Genomic DNA, 24,129 nt, shown 5'->3' with positions numbered 1-24,129 from the left:
TTTTCGATGTATTTTCAAATGAAAAATCAGTTATTAGGTTTGTCAAAACTCCCCCTGGAAGGGAAACTATTCAACTTATCCTATCATTTAGTAAAATAACAATGATTTCTGCGTGGGATAACATGTTTCTTGCCAACAACAATCGAACTCTGTGAATTCAGATATGACTAACACTGTAGATTTTTCATACAATTCTATTAATTGAACACATGAGAATTGAAGTATTTATTTCAGTAAGTTCATGGTTAGTTGATGGAATTGATTAACAATTAAAAAAATGATTACAATTAGATCTTTCTAGATCTTTTTAGATCTCTCAGTAGCAATTCAGAAGTCGTAGAGAGAACATTGTTTTAATTGTTCGTCGTAGTTTAGTGTAGTCAGCAAATTTTTGTGTGAGTGTACAAAAATTTCGTCAGTAGTGATAATTAGGTCAGAGCATTGAACTGTGTACAACGTTAAATACTGTAAATTCGATATGAAATGGGATCGCCAGAAAAACTTTCTCAGTTTCTAGCATCGGAGTTTGAGGAAAGTGAAAATACTAGATGTGAAAGTGATAATCCTCAAAAATCAATGGAGCCCAATAAAGATAATAATTTGGTTAACCAACTTTGGACTCTAAAGGCATCTTTTGAAGATTGGGGCACAAAGCTGTATGATAAGAAAAAAATATGTCAAGCAGACTATAAAGAATTTCTTGTGCTTTGTGAGAATCTTGCAGTAATCGCAGGGAAAACCGAAGTGAGCAGTGAGGGAAACGCGCAAAATAAAAAGGTAGATGAAAGACTTAACATGATAGAAAAACAAATTGAGAAGCTTTCATCAAGTCTGATAGTTTCAACTCCAATCAAGAAGCCTAGCTACGCCGAGATGGTCCAACTACCCAAGAAGAAAGAAGAAAAGAAGCCAGGAGAAACAAAGGAGAAATCCAGTGAGCAGAGGAGCCGGCCGGTTCCTAAGGATAAGACTATCCTAATAAAGCCGAAGGAGATCCAGGGAACGGAAAAACAGACCAGCGAGAACCTGAAAAAAGTTATTAAAAAAACTATGTCTATCGAGAACTCTTTGAAAGTTAAAAAAGCAATCAATGTGAATGGCGGAGGAGTACTTCTTGTGATGGACTCTAGTGTAGATAAAAAAAATTTTTAGCGATTCTACGCTACAAGATGCTAAATTCGAGGTAAGTGAGCCACCTAAAATTAAACCTAAATTGGTAATATACAATGTACCTGCCGAGTGGAGTCAAGAAGAAATAGTTAACGATATTTTCAATAGGAACTTTCAAGATTATATTTCACTTGAGAAATTCAGAAATTCTTTTAAACCAATTTTCAAGATAGGCTCAAAAGATAGGAAGCAGGTTAACTGGGTTGTAGAATGCGCAGCAGATATTAGAAATAAATTAAAAAATATGAGAAGAGTATTTATAGACTGGTCATCAAGCAATGTAAAAGACTTTGTATCAGTAAGTAGGTGTTTCAAATGCAATGGACTTGGCCACATCGGACGTTTCTGTTCCCAGGAACACAACACATGCAGCCACTGTGCAGAGACCAATCATGATATCAAGTCGTGTCCAAATCTAAATAAACAACCAGTATGTATAAACTGTAAAAAACGTAACAATCCAGCTAACCACAAAGTAAGTGACAAAAACTGTCCGGAGTATGAAAAGGCGCTGAGGAAGGTTGTTGAAAAGACCGACTATGGGTATTAAAAAGATTTTTCTCGGTGCCTTGCAACACTTCAGTAAACAGAAAGTTTCTATTGTTACACAAAATAATATTACCAATAAGAATATATGTGAAACACTAGATACATTTAAAATGTTCAACATGACTGTTAAAACCCCAAAAAGTAGAATCAATCTTGTTTATAATTATGGTGAATATGTAGATTTAGTTATCTCGTTTGCATGTAAAGAAGGAGACAGCATGATGTTATCTAAGGGGCTTTCAAAATTCTTACAATGCTCCAAAATTGATTTTAACGAATGGTTACAACTTCCTGACACTGAGGTAAAATATGTTAAGGCCTTTTCTGTAGAATCTCACTGTCCTGTATTCATTGTAGAAACAAGCAAACAAGCTCAACTAAGATTTAATAATATGCTTGCTCTACTTAACAGGTGGAGTTTGGATAATTACCCTTTAGTGATAGGAATTGATATTTTTAACTATTCAATTCAAGATAATATACCGTCAATAAGTATGCTGAGTTCTGTCCTTGAAAATGAAGCCCTTCGCTTTGTATTTTATAATCAAGGGATTAGAAATATTGATTACTTGGAAATACCCAGTCAATTTAATAACAGCGATACTGAGTATCCTGCTGGTTTATTTGAGGGTATGTCAAAGTACGAAAGATATATTAATACAATGATAGACCTGCGTAATCTCCTTGAAAAGGCGGATGCTGAAAATGCTAAAATATATAAAGAAGTTCTCAATAGTATATACAAAGACGTAACGAACAAAACAATTGATGCTGTGAAGAGAAAAAATATGAACATATTTGATAATGATATGAAGAAATTTTTATTCAAAACAAACACTTTTACAGAATGGGGTATAGTCTAGAAGAAGGAGGCAAATATGTTGAATTCCTAGAAGCCGAAAATAAGTTCAAAACCACTGAAAAATACATATTAGTCACTAAAGATACAGAACTTATGCTGGATGGCGAGCTAATAACTAAAATAAATAAAATACACATCAACAAGCCTCTATTCCCACAAGTCAGTTGGATAGAAGGAGTACCTGGCTGTGGAAAATCTACATATATCATAAGAGAACACACGCCAGGAAAAGATCTAGTATTAACTCAAACTAGAGCAAGCATTAAAGATATAAGAGAATCAGTCTCAAGACGTTACACAAAAGAGAACTTATCTATCCAGCTTAAATTAGATTATAGGACAGTAGCATCCTACATAATTAATAATTCGGGCAAAAAATATGAAAAAGTTTACATTGATGAGGGACTAATGATGCATGCGGGATACATCGGATTTATTGCAGAATTGAGTGGAGCAACGGAAATTATAGTAGTAGGTGACTCCAACCAGATACCTTACATAGAAAGATCTCCAGTAGTTACCAAGTGGAACAAAATTTCAGATTTCTGTGAGCCTGAGGAATATATAACAATGACTAAGCGGTGTCCTGTAGATGTCTGTTTTGCCCTTCAATCATTCTACCACGAAATCAGCACAAAAAACCCCCAAAATCTATACTTCCAACTTTCAAAAACGGCGAAACTCATCAGCTAAAGGAAGATACTCTGATACTGACATTTACGCAAAAAGAGAAACAAATTCTAAGTGATTCAATGAAAAAATATAAGTCTCAAAGAATTAACACAATTCACGAAGCACAGGGGCTCACATCAAAGGATGTAGTATTAGTGAGAATTGACACAAGAGACAATACAATTTATAACAGTGTGCCGCATGCTATTGTTGCAATATCCAGGCATACAGAAAGTTTCAGGTATCTAACAACAGGCTACAATGATGCAGTTCAGGACATAATTGATAGAGTGAAGGACAGGACAGGAGAAGAGCTTTTGTCATGGAATCGAGAAAGGTTGTTGAAAGGAGAAGCTAATACTAACAAAATTGATCATGGCTGATATCGATGAAATCCTTACATCACTGGAAACTGATAACTTCACTCCAGAAATCGATGACTACATTAATTTTGTTCCTTCCATAAATGGAAAAAATGTTGAATTTTTAAATATTTTTTCAACTAATATCCGTAGCCTCCATGCAAATTTCAACCAGCTCATTTGTTGTATAAACAGCTTAAAAACTGATATACATGTAATTGTTCTAACCGAAACTTGGCATACCGAGAACATGCCATTCACTTACAAGATCTCAGGTTTCACCGAAGTAAATAAATGCTCAAAGATGAACAAATGCGACGGTCTGTGCATTTATGTTAGAGATAATATTGATGTCTGTGAGATTGCCTGTAACATAGTTGATGCCAACTCTTTGTGCTTGGAATTGAAAATGTCGGATGAAAAAATTTTTAGAATTATAGGAATTTATAGATCACCTAGAAATCAAAACACTGAGAATTTTATCAGCAGTCTAAATAACTTCCTCGATAATATACCTAATTCAATAACTGTTTGCATGGTTGGTGATATAAATATTAATATTCAATCAACTAGCACACAGGTTCAGGAATACCTGCATATTTTACTGAGCAGAGGTTATAAGTCTTATATAAATGGGAGTACTAGAGTCTCGACCACAACTGAATCGTGCATAGATCACATATTTTTCAAAAATAACAGCAAATTCAACTATATTTTTGGAAATATTTTCAAAACAACAATAACTGATCATTATTCTGTACTATTACACTTGGGTAATGAGAAAAATCCTGAAACCACTTCACATAGAAACAGGCCTACAAATAACGTTAAAATTGCATACAACTACAAACTAATTGCTGAAAAATCGGAAAAAGAAAATTGGAATACTATTTTTGGAAATGATGATACTATAGATACCCTAGTTGACAATTTTGTGGATCGTATAAATGGTTTTATGGATTCAAGTAAAACTGAGAAGTATATTCCTCGCCGAAAGCGTCCCTTAAAACCTTGGATTACGGACGGAATAATAAGATCAATTATTATACGGGATAAAATGCATGATAAAATAAGAAAAGGCCCTGCAGATGCTGATTCGATAAATACATACAGAGTTTATCGTAATACATTGAATAGACTCATAAGTGAGGCGAAGGATAACTATTATAGGGATAAAATAGAACAATGTAACACCAATAGTTCAAAGCTTTGGAGGTGTATTAATGAGGCTATCGGGGAGGGGAAGAAAGAGTGTTGTAAAATTGGAGTTGATGCCAAGAGGTTGAATGACTTTTTCACCAATGTTGGGGAGAGACAGGCTAAAACTATAAACAATGATCCCACAAGCTCTCCAAATTTCAATTTCAACAACGATGTAATTGAAACTCCTCTACCGAATTCCTTCTTTATGAGACCGACAAACTTCAATGAAGTTCAAGCGACAATAAAAGAGCTGAAAAATAACTGCACCCCAGGCTTGGATAATCTCAATAACACAGTACTCAAACATATAAGCCACACTATTTCACAGCCGCTTTCCGTGATTTTCAACAAATGCTTTGAACAAGGCTACTTCCCTAAACATTTCAAAACCGCCAAGATAAAACCTTTATTCAAGCAAGGAGATCCCTTGGACCCAAGTAACTACAGACCAATCAGCCTTATTAGTAATCTAGCAAAAATCATGGAGAAAATTATAAAGAAGAGATTAGTTGTGTATTTGAACAAGCATAAAATAATAGATAAGAATCAATTTGGATTCCAGACTGCGAAAAGTACCGAAGATGCGTTAATTGAATTTTCTAATACTGTTTCACAAAACTTGAATTCCAATTACAAATCTATAGCAGTTTTCCTGGATATTAAAAAAGCCTTTGATACTATACCACATAGTTTTCTTTACAATAAACTCGAAAGATATGGCTTTAGGGGAATATTTCTAGAACTCATAAAGAGCTACTTGAGAGATAGAACCCAGTCTTTAACAATCGACGGACTTACTGATGTCTCCAAAATGACCTCCTACGGTTTGCCTCAGGGAACGGTACTATCACCAATCCTCTATATTATATGTCAATGACTTATTAAAGCTGAAATTAAAAAACGCCACAACTATATCTTTCGCAGATGACACTGCAGCTATTTTCCATGGGGAATCTTGGACTGGGGTACATGAAATTGCAGAACAGAACTGTTTGCTCATAAAAAATTGGTTGGACAGAAAAACCCTGAGCCTGAACATTGAAAAAACCAATTACATCACCTTCGCATTCAATACAACTGGTAAACCTGATGAGAATTTAAATCTGAAACTCCACTCAAAATGCAACAATAACTGCACCTGCCCTACTATAAAAAGAGTCAAAAGTACCAAATATCTAGGTGTCCAAATAGATGAAAATTTGAAGTGGGACATACACATAAAATTTATTTGCAGAAGAATGAGATATCTATCCTATAAATTCTACGAAGCAAAAAAATTCTGAACTCAAAACATCTAAAAATGGTTTACTTTGCACTGGTCCAGTCCATAATTCAGTATGGTATATCCGTATGGGGGGGCTGTTATAATTCTCACTTAGAAGAGCTTTTCATAATTCAAAAATCAATAATCAAAACAATTTTAAATAAACCCAGACTTTACCCAACCGACTTGACTTTCAAAGAGTTTAATGTGTTAACAGTTAGGCAGTTGTACGTAATAAATGTAGCGAAATATATAATCAAACATAAAGCTAATTTTCCTTGCACAAATAACACAATCAATAACCTGTACAATCTGAGACCCTCCTCAAATAAGTATCTTATGTACAATACAAACATTGAAACCATCAGAAGACAACTTATATATTTAAGCACTAAATTGATAAATAAAATTCCCGAAGAATATATCTGCTGCGCAAAATTAACTAAAAAAATAAAACATGATATTAGTATTTGGATTAAAACGAACTATTTTTTCTACCTGTAAATTAAACAAAGTAAAAGAGGAACTTAGTGTTTTTGTGTGCTCACTTACCAATCTAGTGTGGACCTTTTTATTTATTTTTCTTTATTGAATTAATATCCTATCATCCCACCTCACCTTTTTTCCTAATCCTTTATTTTCCCTCTCAAGGATTGAAAGCCTTCCTAGTACATGGGTAACCATAGTTGGAAGAGCTTCAATCCCACCCCTTTACACCAAATGAATTAGCATCTTGTACGGACATTTTTGTTTTTTTTTCTGTACTAATTTTGCTAGTTGTTTATTCTTGTTGTAATTTAATATTACTTGTATTTTATGTATGTGTGTAAAGGAAAATAAATTGAAATTGAAAAATTGAATTGAAATTGAAATTTTAACAGTACAGAATTAGTTGAATAAATTAATTATATAATTAGTTGTCGTACTAAATTCTTGGTCAACAATATTACAATATTGGTATTTATCCATTCATTATTTTTCCAGAAGTTTTTTTATTTGTATTAGAAAATATTTATTAGGTCCTATCAATTTATCATTCGTAACAATGAATTGTCCAAAACATGGATTTAATCAAAATAAAAAAAGGCCCATATACTTCTGTATTCATGTTTACGAACGTGTTCGCATGTTTACACTTGTGATGGATAGCCAAAATTTGTAAAGCAAACTGCACGGCGAATTGTAATGGAGGACTCTGATTGGCTGAAAAGTTCAGCGTTCGGAGTGCGGTACGGCGAAGAGTTAATTAAAACTGAGGCGAGCGGCTCGGCGAACGGTTCAGAGTACGGTACGGCGAATGTTCAACAGCTGATTTTTAACTTTATGAAACATGCTCATGTTCGCTGAAAGGCGCGATGTTCGACGGAATGCACGGTTTGCTGCGCGGTTCAAGGTTCGGTTCAGCATGTGTGGTCGCACCTTCAGATGTTACAGGACATTTATACAGATCACAGGCCAAAGCAACATAATAATCTATACTATAATAAAGGAAAGAACTGGCTTATACACGTACGGAATGGGAAAATTATGTTTGACACTTAATCACGTCTTAACTACTGGACTGATTAACTTTAAATTTTGCATATGGATTCTTAATTAACCGAGGATGATTATAGGCCTATTTTCGATTCTTCAAGATTTGATTATTAGTTTTCAGTTTGTCAAGTTTTCAGTTTGTCAAGTTTTCAATTTCCCGGTTTCAAGGTTTCCCGTCGACCGAAGTTTCGTCCACCATTTTTGAGCCGCCATTTTGAATCCAACTTCATTTTTTTTAATTGGAAGGTGGTCATATGATATATTATGATCTCGATACAGGATTCCAAGATAAAATATGTTGAAAACCGCACATCGATATCTCAAACCTTTCAAAAGTTATTCTAATCCATCTATCTATCATCTTCTATGCTATAATAAAGGAAAAACTGGCTTATACACGTATACACCTGTAAAGGATAGGAAAATTATGTTTGACACATCATCACGTCTGAACTACTGGACTGATTTACTTGAGATGTTGCATATAAATTCTTATTGACCGAGGATTCTCATTGGCCTATTTTCAATTCTTCTAGATTTCATAACGTCAATTTTTCAGTTTGTTGAGTTTTTTAATCTTGACAATATCTGTGATATTTCAATCCATTATTGAACACAACAATATAATCAATTCGATTTATTGCAATTTTATAAAAATATTACAATATACTTATTTTCCTCCAGTGCATCATTGAACCATAAATATGAAGTCAGAATGTGAAAAGAGGTATTACTAGGAATTAGATAAATTTTTATACAAAATTCTTCAATCTGATGCCATTTCTAGTATATAGACAATTAGTCTGTTCGCTAGCAATGAAATGTATTTTGTGAAAATGATATATTCAGTGTTATTGCACACATAAAAATGGTTTTTCTTATGATGAATATTGAAAAAAAGGAATGTCACTCTCATTTTGTAACATTGTGAGCTTTAGAGCGATATCATATTAGGTGTTTTTTCAGGCGCCAACCCAATCAGACAATCGAAGAGCTGCCTGCCCTACCGACACGTCTGGAAACGCCTGGAAAAATGCCTTATATGGTCTCAACCTTTCACGGAGCTCTCTTATTCCGTTTTCTTATTCTTAACCACAGATGAGCATGTAGGGAAATCACTGATTTCGACTTTATATATCATATTTTCTTTAAAGAAAGTAAATAGATCAAGCAGATTTCATTTACTTGAAGAAAAATTATTTTACATTTACATTGCTTAATTTTCGTGTAGCTTATTTAATCACGCGATTAAAATGTTATCATGGAAAGAAGTTAGATTGCACCCAGCCATCAAATAGAATAAGGAAGTTTTTATTTAGGCTATTGATATGTTAACTGATTTCTGGGTATTTTTTATTGATGAGAATATAGCAGTTGTGTAATCAAATTGCCTTCTGCTTACTGAGTGTCTGGGAAATCTTATAGAAATAGATTTGTACTAAGTGGTCGAGTATTGTTACAGAGTGTAAGGGGTTGTTGTGAATGTTTCGCTCTATAATTGATAGATAGGATCAAGTTTTTGATATATTATTGCCTGATCAATAGGTCATTCATTTCTTGAAAATGGCGCTACTGGGACAAATCCGAAGTTTGACAAAGCTCGGATCAGAAATTTCTATGGAGTAAATAATTTCTTCAAATGACTATCATATGCACCCTCCATATAATATGCACCAGGCATATCTATCTGTTCAAGACTCAGCGCACACGGTGTGACTGCAGTTGCGACTGACTTGCAACTGTAGTTGATGAACAGTCACATCGTCTACGCTGGGCCTGCATAGTTGACAGTGGTTCGTTTGAACAGTTAACCCGAATATCGAAGCTCAACCCTCATCAAATGCAAATCTGCATATTACATTCTATGAGTAAATAGAAATATTATAATTTGTGAAGAGTTGAATATACTCCTGGAATGGAATATTGGGATCAATTTTTTGAACAGTTTAGTACAGGTTAGAGAGTGAATCGGCCTCAGAAATAACAGAAAAGCAATTCTATTTTCTCTAGTAGCTCAGATATATATATATATATTATATATATATATATATATAATATATATATATATATATATATATATTTTTATATATATATATTCAACCTACATTTCAATGGTTGGTTTTGTATTTGGATAGGAAAGAACAAACCATCATTTGTCAAACAAACATCCCTTCTTGTATGAATGGTAGAATAGGGAGTTTAAGAGACGGCAAGAAAAGAGTTTTGGATGGGAGGATAAGAGAATTAAGAGAGCAGAGGTCTAGAATTAATTTTAATTCGTCTCAGAGGACAGGGAAGCACCGGTACAGGGTACAGCTTCCTTGTATTTTGTCAAGTATGACCTGTGATCATGAATTGGGAGGTCATGAGAAAGTCTCAGAGTGCTTAGTGATCATCCACAAGAGAGATTCATAATCACTGAATCATATTCAAAAACTACAGAATCTAATTGGATGATTCATTGCAAGTGTTTGCTATCGTTTTTAATTTAAGGTTTCTCCTTGCCATCAACCTATCAGCCAGAAATGCAATCACTTTTTTCTAAAAAGAAAACTGAAATAATCAAAGTCCCGTCGGAGGTGCATGAACGTTCAATTTGGAACACTCTTCATGAATATTTTTCTTGCATTTTGCCTCGCTGGAGAAGAATTTAATTACTGTATGCTGTTATTGATTTGTCTGGTTTCAATAACATTTTTCTTTTGATCTCAAGCTTGCTTAACAAGATGCAAGTTTCGCTGAAACATGAATAGTACTTTCCGAAAGTTTATACTTAAATGAATATTTTTACTGATCTGAAGAGATAGCTGTATTTCTTGAACATTGACCAGCCTATTGCCACTCTTCTAGTAATCACTCTCCATTGTCCATCTCTCCCTTTTCGATGTCCTAAGTAGATGAAGTGTTCAACTGCTTCCATCCTTCCGTCTTCGGTCTCTAATACTCTCTTGTTACTTTCACTATTATAAATCATTACTTTTGATTTATCAAAATTTACTTTCAATCCAACCTTTCTTGTTACTTTCCTTCATAATTCTACATACTTCTTCGGTGCTATTTCCTATAATAGCAATATCATAGGCAAATTTCAATGTATTAAATTTCACCCAATTGATCTCGATTCCTTTTTCCTGCTATTATAATTCATCTATCTAAAGATTTTTCCAGAAATGCATTAAATATTCTCGCTGATGGTCTCCCCGCCTTAAGCCTCTATTCACTTCAACCACTCTTCCTTTTCCTCTCAATTTGAATTCAATTTTCATGTTCCTGTAAATGAATCTGAATAATTCCAGGTACTCATTGACAATTCTCATGTCTTCAAGCGTTCGTAATAAGGAAGTTGTGTTGATTTTATCGGATGCTTTCTCTAAATTAATGTATAGGAGCACTAGTGGAAATTTATACTCATTAGAACGCCTTATCAGTTCCTGTAAGACTAGGATGTTATCCAGCGTAGAGAAGTTTTTCTTGAATCCGGTTTGGTTGATTAAAGTTGCTGCCGTCAAATATCCATCTATCCTGTAGGAGATTACTGCCATGAATATCTTGTAAATATTTGACAGGAGACTTATTTGACGGTTATAATTCTTGATTTCCATCCCATTACCTTGATTGAAGAGTAATATCAAGTTAGCTTTAAGCCATATTTCAGGAATCTTTCCACTCCTAAGGCATAAATTGAATATTTTTGTTATTATTTCAATAACTCTTTCGCTACCTGCTTTTAACTCCTCGTTTGATATTCTATCAGGGCCTGTTACTTTTCCTTCCCTGAGATGATCAATGTCGGTGGACATTCTTCATTTGTTTGCATGTATTGATGATTTTATCCATAACTACATAGAAAACTAAAGAGGTGAGGGTGTTAAAGATTGAAGTCATCAAAGCTTGTAATCATTATGGCGCCTATTTACAGAAGAGCTATAGTATACAAGTGTGCTACTTTTCACAAATATTATTACCGTCATTCAGGGTTATCATACTGGGCTATAATATAAGCCTACGTCTGCTTTTATTAGTGCAGCAACCCTGCAATTGGGCTGTTTCAGTCCTCACCTTGGTGTTGCCCACCCACGGAGATCGCTCGTTTCATCTATGGTGATAATGCCTGTGAAATGTCGGTTATATATTGCTGGCAAATTACTTTGGCTCCTGCTCTACAGAATGAGTCGGCTGCAATTACGGAAGCAATAATTTGTGCTCTCTGAACATCGGCTCAGGCTGCTCAAGTTGAAGTGCTAAGTTATAATCACTGGATAATTGGATTAAATGAAGTATTTATCAAATACTATTACAGGCTCAATTTCCTGCTCTTGAGGTGAAACCGAGCACAATAATTATCTCCATCAACCATTATTATTAATTATTATTATCCAGAATAGAACATCACAATGTTTTGGTTCATACTGTAACAGACTGAAATAGTCCACATTGTGTGGTCTATTATTTGTGTAAACTATTTGGAGATATTATCTCTCATGAGGGAGTGAAAGTAAGTTGAGTTAAATTAAGTGAAAGATTAAGTTCAACTCCGTTCCAGTTTCTTTGTAAACAAGTAAACTCATTGATGTCGTGCTTTCAATATGTGAATTATGAGAGGCGAATGAAATCGAACTCCATGAATCTGAGTTAATGGGGAGCATCTCTGAACATTGTTTGAGGAATGAAGAATATTTTATTCAAATATGTTGTATCCATCTCATTCAGACATACAGAGTAAGATGAATAAAGATGATAAATCACCAGGCTCACCCCAACTTCTCCTTATAGCTTAATACCTTAATACCTCTTAATACCTACGATCTTAATACCTTATGGCTTTTATACCTCATACTTTGAACATTTAAAAACCTTCCTAAACATTATTCCAGTGATAAGAGTCTACATATTGCAAAAATCTTTCAAACTATCAAAAATATCTGTGGAAACATTTTGTTGAATTTTGAAATCAAACCAATTGTGGAACCCATAACTCACAATTCACTTGTAATTATTGTATATTCCAATACTGAAAGCAAAAAAATTCAGGAAATCGAGGAAAATTGGGAGTATATTATGTGCATTTCTCTGATGATCAAAAAATGTGCCTTTCTTTGAGAAGACATCGAGCTCATGTATTGTTACGGGTTTCTACACTAATAAAACACTTGAGGCGATTTAAACTGAGTAGATTTATTACTTAGCACTATAACACACTGAAGTAAACTAGAAACAACTATAAACTGATAACTTCCTACTAACTCACACCAAACTATCACAAGCTTACGTTTAAAAATAACTGTCACCGAGTATAATAAAACTGATAAACTGTATAAGCAACCACAAATGTCTACAAAAGTATGTTATCACTCTGTCACGATAAGAGAAGAAACGAGCAAAAGCACTGTAGTTTGTCAACTGCTTCCCTGACTGCAACTCACGCCATTTATAAGGCGGGCAGAACCATCCATAAAGAACCAGAGTACGGCAATTCGTCCGACCAATCACAGTGCATGGAAAACTCCAAAAGATTCAAGATCGCGCCCGCCATTAGTCGATGGCTCCCCTCACCAGAATCCGAATAGACTGGAACGTTTCGGAAGCACCCCTGCTACCCCGCGTCAACACTGCTCCCGCTGTGCCGTCCACCAGAGACCCCTCGCCTCCTGCCATCCTACTAAAGGCTTCATCCATAACAGTATCAATTGAAAATTGGTTCCTGCTAAAGAAATCATTCATGTGTAATCCATTCTATATACTCGTATCTAGATATATTTCAATATTAATATATTATAAATAGTCCAGTTACTATATACATTGGTGTTTGCAATTTATATTTTAGTTCTGATTTTTTGATATATTGTTAAGATACATGAGAGAAGTCAGAATCAATTTCTTCATGCGAAATTTCCTTGTGCTAGATACAGCGTGGCCCAAAAACGTCGCATTTTTGGTTCATTTTCCAGTTTCCATCTATTTCTGCCAAATCCAGTAATCGGACAAAAACATTTGCTCCCGCCTTTTTTTTAGATTATAAAATTCTGAAAAAATGAGATCATTCGGAACTCTCTATCTCCTGATCAATCTCACCAAAGTGGGCAGGAAAATCTATCTATCTATTATTCTTACAACTCACAACATAATGAGGAGAAACTTTAAATATTCCGAAAAATCGCATTATTTGCATTTGAAATTTCCAGAATCTCACACCTTCCCGGTGGGCCTGTTTGTATTGCAAGGAAGGTTTAGAGGATAAACTGGATCTGACGATAAGCTGAATAATTAATTAGTAATTGGAAGAGACTATGAGGCTGATCTGAGCCGCCTCAGTGCTGTTTGCGAATAATCAACCTGCTTTGCACAGAGCCAATGCCAATGCCACCAGTTGGAGAGACTACAGATCATTCGGTGGCAATTGTTGGATTTGCTTGGTGTGGATTAATTGCTTCGATACTCTTTGAGCGACAGATTGAAATTGTGGTCGACCGCGCAACACTATTTGCCTTCCTTCTCAAATCAATGATGTTGGCCAGTTGGCTAGTCACACTTCACCCCTATTTACCCAGACTTGAACAAGAGTTTGTTAAATTGATTGGATCATTATTTAATCAATTGATTGTGTACTATAATTTCGGTTGACTTTCATAGTACGATTTTGATAGTCAGTTTTGCCACCCAGCATCAGTCATAACAAATAAGTGGAATAAAGTGATTAAGATAAGTTACGTACACTCTTCACAACTGTAGGTACCTTGCCCTTGAGTAGCCTTCTCCTATCTTGGGTTGATGTGCTCCAAAATCACGTCTTGTTGGTACCTTGAACTGTAAGTAGGGCCTGGATGCACTCATATATATTCAATTTAACCGCTGTAAAATGACGACATTGTCCGATTTGTTCATAGGTTATCCTAGCTTAGCTTCCGTTAGATGGCGTCATTCAACTATAGTTGAATAATAATAATATTATTAAACAAAAATTCAAATAAAATGCTGTGAATCACACCGGAGACTTCTGCCACTGCAAATATTGACAACTGAAAATTCCCCAGATGAAAATTCCCTGTTGTCAATATTTACAGTAGCAGAAGTCTTCGGGGTGATTTACATCATTTAATTTGGATTTTCGTTTGATAAGAATTATTTATCTATTAGAATTTGAATAAATGCAATATCACAGTAATTTCCATCCATAGTTGAATAAATGAACGCACTCACAATCTGGTGATTGCCTTATGGGAAGGGTGATACTTCCCACACACAAACCTGGGGCTGAAAATCAACAAAAGATAACAGTGAACGATTTTGAGATGTTTCTATTCTAGGAAGCTGGAAATAGTTCTAGTAATGTGAAATTCCATAAGCATAAACAATTAACTTATTTTAGATATCAGACCAGCAATCGATCTGAATTACTGGATTCTATTCTTTTCACTTCCCATCTTTGTCGCTTCCAAATCGTATTCCTCTTGTTTTCCACTTCCAACCTCAACTCCTTCCCTGTTTCACCTTCACCTAAACTTTTTCTTATCCCTCTTCTGATTCAATTTTGTTCATATTCTGTTTTCGTACCGAACATGTATAAATTGAATTCTGCTTCTCCTTTTCCTTTTGAATTCTTTTCCTTCTACTGATTTTTTTCTGCTTCCTCTTTTCCTGCTTCTACGTTTTCTCCTGCTTCGTCTTATTCTCCCATTTCAGCTCCTTCTCGTCATTTCACACTTCACATCTATTATACTCCCACTTTTTCTCACATTTTTCCAAGAAATCTTTGTTTTATTTTGTACCTCTTCATCCTCTGCCCACGCTATTCATATCCTTATTTATTCTATTATCCTAATGATTTCAGTGTTGAACAATTTTGACCGATTTTAGTGTTTGTATGCTCGTATTCTCATTAAACAATGAAGTGGGAGTAGAATGCGTCTCGTTTTCCGGTATGAGTCAAAAAATAGTGGGAATCATCTATTTTAATAAGAGAGTCGATATTTTGGATCAATTGGGTAGGACCACATTATTGAATTATCCGGACTATCAAAATCACCTTGAGAAATGGGCTAGCATGAACTAAATAAAAATGTATTTAAAATTGTATATCTCCTATCATAATCAGGTAGGCTACAATAGAAGATCTAAGAGAGATTCAAATATTTTTTTTAATGTATTGTTAATATCGCTCATTCAATTTGTACTTATTCTACAAATACATATGTATGTACATATTGTAAATATGTACGAATCGTACATATTGTACAATAGTCAGTAAATACAAGACATATTTCTAGCTAGAGACCAATTCGGTTTATCAACGGTTGAAATTTTTGGTCTACTGTACTAGTACAGAAATAACTATCACAGAAATTTTACCCGGTAAAGCAAACCAGTGAGAGAAATGAGAATTTCTCTTCCGGATCAACTGATCAGCAAGAGCCTTCTTGCCTGGCAAAATAACTTCTGCACAATCTGGAACTAACTTCGTTTTTCTTTATTGCAGAGTCGGTGATGTGAGCGCTGATAAGAAACCAACGAACGTAGTTGAGTCTCCAATCAAGAGGTTAGTCGTAAAAAATATCCCTGTCTCAATTCATGAATGTAAACATAACCATACTTAAAGATACGGTACTTAAACTAGTCATGATAGAACTCAGGCCTTGAGATACAATTGTCGATGTCTTAAAAACCTTGAGTTTCATTTCCTTTGATGAATAGATTTTATTCTAGGAGTAATCGAAACAAATCACGAGATTCATAATACTATCAAATATAATATGAATGAATTGGTGATATTACCAGCAATGTTCCAGGTATAAAAAATAACCTGAAAATTGGTGACATATATTCACTCCAAACCAGTTTGTTTTATTGGATTCATTTTAATGTTTAAAACTTCATATAATGTACGCATCATCGATAGTATAGCTCAATAAGATATTGAATATTTATTCTGATTGTTTTTCATTGCAGTATTATACTTTAACGTTTAACGCCAAAATGTTGATTTTACGGTTTTCTAAGCTCCTAATTTTTTATGTTCTATGTAATGTTTGATTTCGAGGTTTCTAAGCTGCAAATGTTGCATTATTGGAGAGTTCAATTAGCTCCAATTTGCATAATAGTTTTACTCTCTGCCTTTAACACTGTTATAGAAATAATAATGCGTGTTATCAATTTGACACCTATTCCTCAAGTGGAATATTCCTGATGGTTGAACGCCAAGATACGTACTGGATGTAGAGAAATTCTAGGCTAGATATAATATTTCAAAATGATTCATTTCATTATTCAAGAGAAATTTTGATGAGGAGGGGATAAAAAGCTATATTTTCACAGATGGAATATCATGATTTATTCTGTATAATTCCGGTATCCGTTCTTTGATATATTTCAGTCTTGAATTCGAGAAGGGCACATGTGAATTGTCTCGCATATCAAAGAACGAATATGTTCCGGAATTATGGAAAATGAATTTATTTTATTACTTTCAAACACTCCTATTCTCATGAGATAATCCACTTTAATCTACTATAGTTCAGGCAACGAAAGTTTATAGAGGAAAAAGTTTGGAACACAATTTTTGACCCCACAGCTCTTTCAAGGATATATGAGGGGGTAAACATATCAAAAGTCCTCACTCCTACTCCCTTTGCTAAAGGGGTCAATATGCGTCTTTCCGAAATTTTATTGGAATACAAAATTGAAGCTTACATATTAGCCTACAAGTTTTATCTGTAACATTTTCCCATATCTCTTTTAGTTTTCTGGGTATGTGCTCTCAAAAGGGTCACATTTCAAGAAAAACCCTTCCGGCTCCGATTTTTTCGTCTTTTTTGCCTTATAACTTTTCAAAGATTGATTGAAAAAATCCGTGTTGATCATGAGCTCAGAGAGCATAATATTCTCTTCAATTTCATGTGTTACTACATTATTTTACGCTTCTCACTACGATTGTTACAGCCGTCATAGTGTTGAGTGTAAATTAAGTTCAACAACAGATCAATTGACAGGGAAATTTGGAGGGAACGTTTGGAGCACAATATTTGACTTCGCAGCTTTGTTTGGACTAGTTAGAAGGAAAAATATCAAAAGTCTTCTGAGTACGTGTCCAGCCCATTGTAATCTCCTACATTTTATTTCTCTAACAATGTCTGAGTTAATGTAGAGGTCTCTAATCTCCTTATTATGTTTCCTCCTCCATTCTCCTAGGCCTAGCTGTTTCTTGGGCCAATATATCTTTAGCGGCAATTTATTCTTTAAACATTGTACTTCTTTCTTGGTCAAGTTTCAGACCCGAAGAGTAGTACTGGACTTGTTTTGTATAGTCTGAGCTTTGTTTTGTGAGATAGGGTCTTTGAAGAGAGTATTTTGCTGCAGGCATACATAAACCTGTTTGTTAATTTTAATATCTAATATCAGCCTGTTTGCTGGTATCTCTACATAATCCATTTTCAATCAATGTATATATTGCAACAATGCTTTTGCTCATTATTTACTACTCTATTGATTCTATGCATTCTCAATTATTAATGTATTGAAAAATGATTTTTTAAACTAAAAAATCGATATTGAATGCGTTGAGAATGTGTAATGAAAACACTTTCAAAACGCTTGAAACTGATCTTTATGAAACGATTTTTTCAGTCTACTGCACCAAGCTACAAGAGAAACGCCAGCATCAACGCCGATCGCAACGGACGTGACGTCATCCACAGACGTGACTTCGGACACGGTGCTGTCGAATCCTGCCGAGCAGATGATGCGTGTGACAGTTGTCTGACACCCGACTCGCGCCACACCCCACGCCACCAGCTTCACCATCGACCACATCGACGGCTATACACAGGACAACGACACCACCGGCTATATGAAGTACGCGTCCTCACCAAACACGCAACTCAAGTACATCACCTCCTTCTATCAGTAACACGCCTCTATCACTCGCGTGATACATTCAAGTGACACTCTCACAGTCAGACAAATCTCGTACCAAAAGCTTCAAGTGCCAATTATTAAGGTTTAAACAGTTTTGGGTTCTCCCCCAATGTAATTTTAAAATATAGCTAACAAAAATCATCTACTCATAAAATAGAGAGTTTGTGTTACAAAAAACCAATAGTGTCGTCTTGTGTATCTCAGACGCGACTAGTTTCGCACGATTCACGCTATTATCAAGCGTCGAAGTTCATTATTAATTTGGCGCTTGATTATAGCGAGAATCGTCTGAACTTGTCGCGTCTGGATTGAAAATAATAAAAAGGTGCAAATAGTTCTCTGTGATTAATCTTCCAAGTAGCATTATCAATTTTTTTTAATGTGTATTACATTCCCTGTTCTTTGGTACCCAAAAACTGCAATTAATCCATTGAGAAGTGATTTGGTTAAGGTATTATTGTTAAGAATGATTTGGAAATGTGATCAAACTCAATTAGTAATCAGTGTATTGTGATAACGGTCCGGCAAGATATAACAATTATAGAGCTGAGGAGCAATATTGATTCCCTTATTACCTATTCATAATTTCAAAAACTATGTTGACCATCAACATTTCAAGGCTCATTATACTACCCTGGATGTTTTAAAACAAAGAACTAAAATGCCGTAATGTGAAAAACAAAAGAATGAATCTTCTGTTATGTTATGTGAGGTGGAAGAGCTTGGTTAATTCCTAGGATAAAAATTTGCTCTTGCTCAAGTAATCCTAGACTGTCCACTTTCCCCTATGCATTCAGCCACTAGACTACTTCAGGATACCACCAATACACATGGGTCCTTATAACTACAGAGCATAGCCTATATGTGAGTCGTCATACCACGAGACTTGTTTGCTTAGTAGGAAAACATACTCTTACGAGGCCAGAAACTGGTCGGTTGGATAATAATACAGATTAATTGAACAAAATGCGGTGTAACTCTGAACTAATTTTATAAGCTGAAAAGCTTAATGATAAAATTGGTTTCATCAATAAATAGAAATTATGAATTGGACTACTAAAAAAATTGACCTATCACGATTGGAAATCAGTCGACCACACAATAATCCGTAGCTCCCTTGTTCTTCCATCTCTGAATTCAGAACTCGAAACAAACTCATTACATCATTTAACGATCCCACCCGAGGCTGTTTTCGTTTCTTTGTTCCAACCGGTCTAGTTTTAGATGCCCTCCTTCAGTATCTGAAGCCCTGCTTATCATTCCGACCCTTTCATCAAGGTGAAGCCTGATTCATAGAATCATGTTATTATTATTATTCACAATCTCTCGCATTTTCTGTTATTCTACTGATACTACCAAGCTGTTCAAACATGATTGCCTTCACATAAAATGAAACACCTTTACATCAAAATGCTTCACAAGTATTATAAAACCTCTTGAAGCTCGTTTAAATACGGTTAACATTCAATGAGACTAAATATTGGGGAAGATTTAAAAATAACTGAGAACATGTTCAACATTAAAGATTTGAAGTTTCAAAGAGATTTGACAATCCATCTCTAATTCTTCTAAATTCCGTTTGATTTATTGCGAATGCCATAGTATAACGCTATTCAAGACTATGCAAAATTACAATGAGCAGCAATAATTGATCGGGCCCTACAGATAAGAGTTTATGAGGCATTAATCAAGTCAACATTGAGGATAAGTAGCTGTCAAGCGATTAATGCACTACACAGAACCGAATACAACATAAATTCCATGATTTCAATTCAATAACATAACACGACACCTGTTGACTGATTGTATAATTTTAGGGAGCACAAATCTCTTGTAGCTCTATTCACAGTTGATCTTGATACAACATGATCATCACTGAATTATAGAATAATTGAACAGACCAGAGTACAACAGCTCTGCTTGGTTGTTATGTGAAGCATTATCATTAGCAGTCCCATCCAAGTGAAGTACATTCAGATTGTTATTGCATGTGAGAGAGCATGCCCAGTTAGTGCAATACATATTCTCACGTACTCATGGATTTCACAGCAGCCCATTAGTTCAAAGTTGCAGAGATCTTAGATGTTCTTAATAGTCATACTGCATTATCATACAAACAAGTATAGATTTCATCGACATTATTTCTTATTCACTCTGAATCTACATAGGGTACCCGATGATTGTACTACCTCACCAGATAAATGCTGTCAATTTATTATCAATGTAATCTAATCTTACTTTTCAAAATATCCTGCCAAGTGGACAAGAAGCTAGCTTCTAATGCAGTTGCTATTAGACCAGGATTTATTTCCAAGAACAAATTAAAGGAATCATTAATATTGTTTATGCCTGTTGCATGAATTTATAAATGAATAATAGATAGAATGATCTGATCGAGAAACGTTTTGATACACAAAGAACTTTATATTCTAGATCAACCTTGATATTGTACAGTAGATTAATTATTCATCATTAACTATTTAAGGGTTTAATAGTGTACTTACTGTAACGTTCGTTATTGATGCACTACAAATATTGCAAAACTCACGTTTTTCCAAATATAATCTTTGTAGTTTTTCTTACAGAACGTGACTGAATGCAAATATCTATTGGAAATGTATAAATTTTCATGTATGACATTTCCCATCACTGATGGAGAAATATATTGAATTCAGCTTCTAACTGAATGATCAAACACAGAGCTTATTACACACATGAGAGCCTGAACATTTATTGAAGCGAGATCTTTTAACAATGTTATCAACAATGTCATTGATGAATTTATCCAGAAGCTTACAGGGTGGCGGATTGATATTGAAGTTCTATAGCTCAAAAGCGCTCTTTCTATGGAAAGTTGGCTTTCTATCAAGGGATTTTGCATTGTTGACGGTTGCCTGTTGAACAAAGCCATGCGGTCTTTGTTTCTTCCCAATGGATTAAAATGTGTGTGGTCTCAAAAGCTGTAGGCTAGCGAGTATGCTATTACAGCCAGCCTGCTCTGGATTTCTCTGTTGAAGAAATAGTGAACAATCAAGTTGTAATTTTGAAAGTCACCACCTTCAGATAGTCATAAATCGAAACACAGATAGAGAGTTCATATGAATAGTAGGCCTACCCAAAACAAACCTAATATTCCAATTATTATAGAACCGATGAATCGATGTACACCTATTTTTTTCTCAAAAGAATTGGTTAATAAGTAAAGCTGACTGGATGAATGTCTCCAGTTTATTGATTTATGTAAATACTTTATCATTTCAACTGAAATTTTTGGAAGAAGCTATCAGATATTCTTCTTCTAATCAAAGTACGAGAGTGTCACATCGATGTTTAACATAAGATATTAGCGAGCGATTAATTGAGTAAATATTATGAGAATTGAACTTCCTAAATGTGAGATCGAGGTGGTCTTTAACATGAACCAAGTGCCTTATAAAATGTTTTAGTGTTATTGAGTAATGTATAATCAAAACTATGTCTATTGTTTGCTAACGATTAGAAAAATAAATGATTAAACCCTTCAATAAAATGTTAAGTGCTTCTTTGTTAACCTGAAATAATAATAATAATTGTCTATAATTACTCTGTGGGTGTTCCTCTTCTTGCACTGATTACGAATTAATCACAAAGCAAATTCTTTTCCTGTCCTGGAGAATCGTCTGTCGTGTGGAAAAGCAAAATAGCTACGTGTATACTCTTTCTGCAAACTATGTGATTCCCAATGTCAAATCCAAATTGTGATATTCCTACTCTATTAAGATGATCCATTATGTTTTTATTCTCATGGAAATTTATGTTTTTAGCTTCTATTATTGGGTCATGGTATCTCTATGAACCAGACAACTATAACTATTTATTAATATCAGCTATACAGAAATTCATGATGAGCGTTTCAATTTAATTTCTGCATTTAACCTAATGAAGAAGTTTGATAATCATTGATAAATTAACCATAACCCAAATTTGAGTGTTCCAATTCAATTTTTAAAATCGATTACAATTTTTCATCTCAAGATAGGGACATTGTCTGTTTCAAGGAGTGGGGAAAGTCAGCCTTTTAACGCTGAACAGAGGCGGAAGGACAGAGGCAGAGGTTAGAAATGAGAAATAGAACAACTTCCCGGACGAAATTTAGAGAGCGTTAGCTGAGATAAATAATTCAATTTAGTCGCCACCCCAATGGTGTTTCTCACATCGCCAGTCAACTTACTCTAATAGACTAGACTTTCTTCTCATTATAGTCATGATAATTCCTCTTCGGAGCTGAAGTGTGGATGGGAGTCTCAGTGAGAATTAGAATTAATGGCAAATTAGCTGAAAGATAAGTAGTAGAATAATTCAGATTGTGAGCAAAGAAAAACTGAAAACTACAATAAGCAACTCGTCAGGATACGCTTAAACTTCAGTAACCTATTTTAAATTCTGGTAAGATTGGAATATAATATATTTAAATATCTTGTACTGAAATATAAGATTAGTGATATATATAAGATATATACTTCATATACAGGATATAAAGTTTCTAGCATTCGATATCTAGTAGCTATAAACTTTCAAAGATTTCCCAGTCACTTTTTAATAACTGACTTCTGTGAAGTCAATCACAGAAATTCAGTTCTTGAGCTAGAAATATAATTTAAGAGACAGTATTCATTTCAAAACTGCCTATATTTCAAGTTATGGTGAACAATACAATTACAATAGAAATAAACCATCAAATTGATATTTTCCATCACTGAAATAGGTTACAAAAACTTCTTCAAACCAAAAATGAATCAATTATGGAAGAAACTCTGAATTAACTCTGAAAGAAATCGATTTCGTTTTTATTTTCATTTTCAAATATCTCAACGCAAGAATGCTAGTGAAGATGAGTGATCTTTAAGTATTAGTATTTTTCAGAGTTTATATTTTTACAATATTTCAATAATATTTTAATAATCTCATAAATGGTGAACATTTTTCCAACCACTGAAAATAGCATCCGCACATTTCTCATTGATGATTCCAGTTTAAAATAACGGAAGAAATTTATTTGAAATAATAATAAAGTGACATTGTGAATTGAAGAAGGGAAAGGATTAGTTGTCAATGGGAATTAACATTGACATATTTTTTTTGAAATGTTGAAATGCGAGAAGCAAAAGGATGAGCCGATTAAGGAGTTCTTCAAGTTTCCGAAACAGTCAAAATTGAAGATTGTAATATTCTTCCTCCAGACCTATCTGAGAGGACTTCTCCAGACTTCCACTGCAAAATCAGCAGCTTCTATTCAAAATCCTTTTGTTCAGTAAGAAGAACAAAACGGTTATTAATTTGTGCGGTCCGCTCACCGAACTAAACGGCTTTTGTTGGCTTTTTGTGGTACTTCAGTAATCTTGAAAGCATCAATCCAAACAACTTCACTTTGAGAAGTGAGCGTTTAATCTTTCCTCCGTCATCATTCGTTTCAAGGCATATGTTGCGAATGATTCTCAACATTACAATGCTGAGGTGCCTGTAAAGCTGGGAAGAATGCTGAGAAAAATAGAAAGAAACCCTGAGAAAAAACCTTATTGTTCATCCTACAGATTCCATATCAATTGTTTGAATTTATTTCACGG

At 34.4% G+C, this 24,129-nt stretch overlaps 1 protein-coding gene across 1 annotated transcript in view; it reads left to right on the top strand.

Annotated features, from left to right (window-relative positions):
- LOC120351541 (beta-alanine transporter-like) overlaps positions 1-22,077 on the top strand; it is a 46,756-nt gene extending 24,679 nt beyond the window's left edge. Inside the window, exons 5-6 of the mRNA XM_039429325.1 lie at positions 16,092-16,151; positions 18,236-22,077. Of these exons, the coding sequence (XP_039285259.1) occupies positions 16,092-16,151; positions 18,236-18,371 (196 nt within the window). The 3' untranslated portion in view covers positions 18,372-22,077. The remainder of the gene's footprint in view (positions 1-16,091; positions 16,152-18,235) is intronic.
- Positions 22,078-24,129: the final 2,052 nt, after the last annotated feature.

The sequence above is a fragment of the Nilaparvata lugens genome, chromosome 5 (genome assembly GCF_014356525.2).
Source record: "Nilaparvata lugens isolate BPH chromosome 5, ASM1435652v1, whole genome shotgun sequence".
NCBI classification, from domain to species: domain Eukaryota; kingdom Metazoa; phylum Arthropoda; class Insecta; order Hemiptera; family Delphacidae; genus Nilaparvata; species Nilaparvata lugens.
The sequence above is the reverse complement of the archived record's forward strand: the minus strand, read 5'-3'. Positions and strand labels throughout refer to the sequence as shown.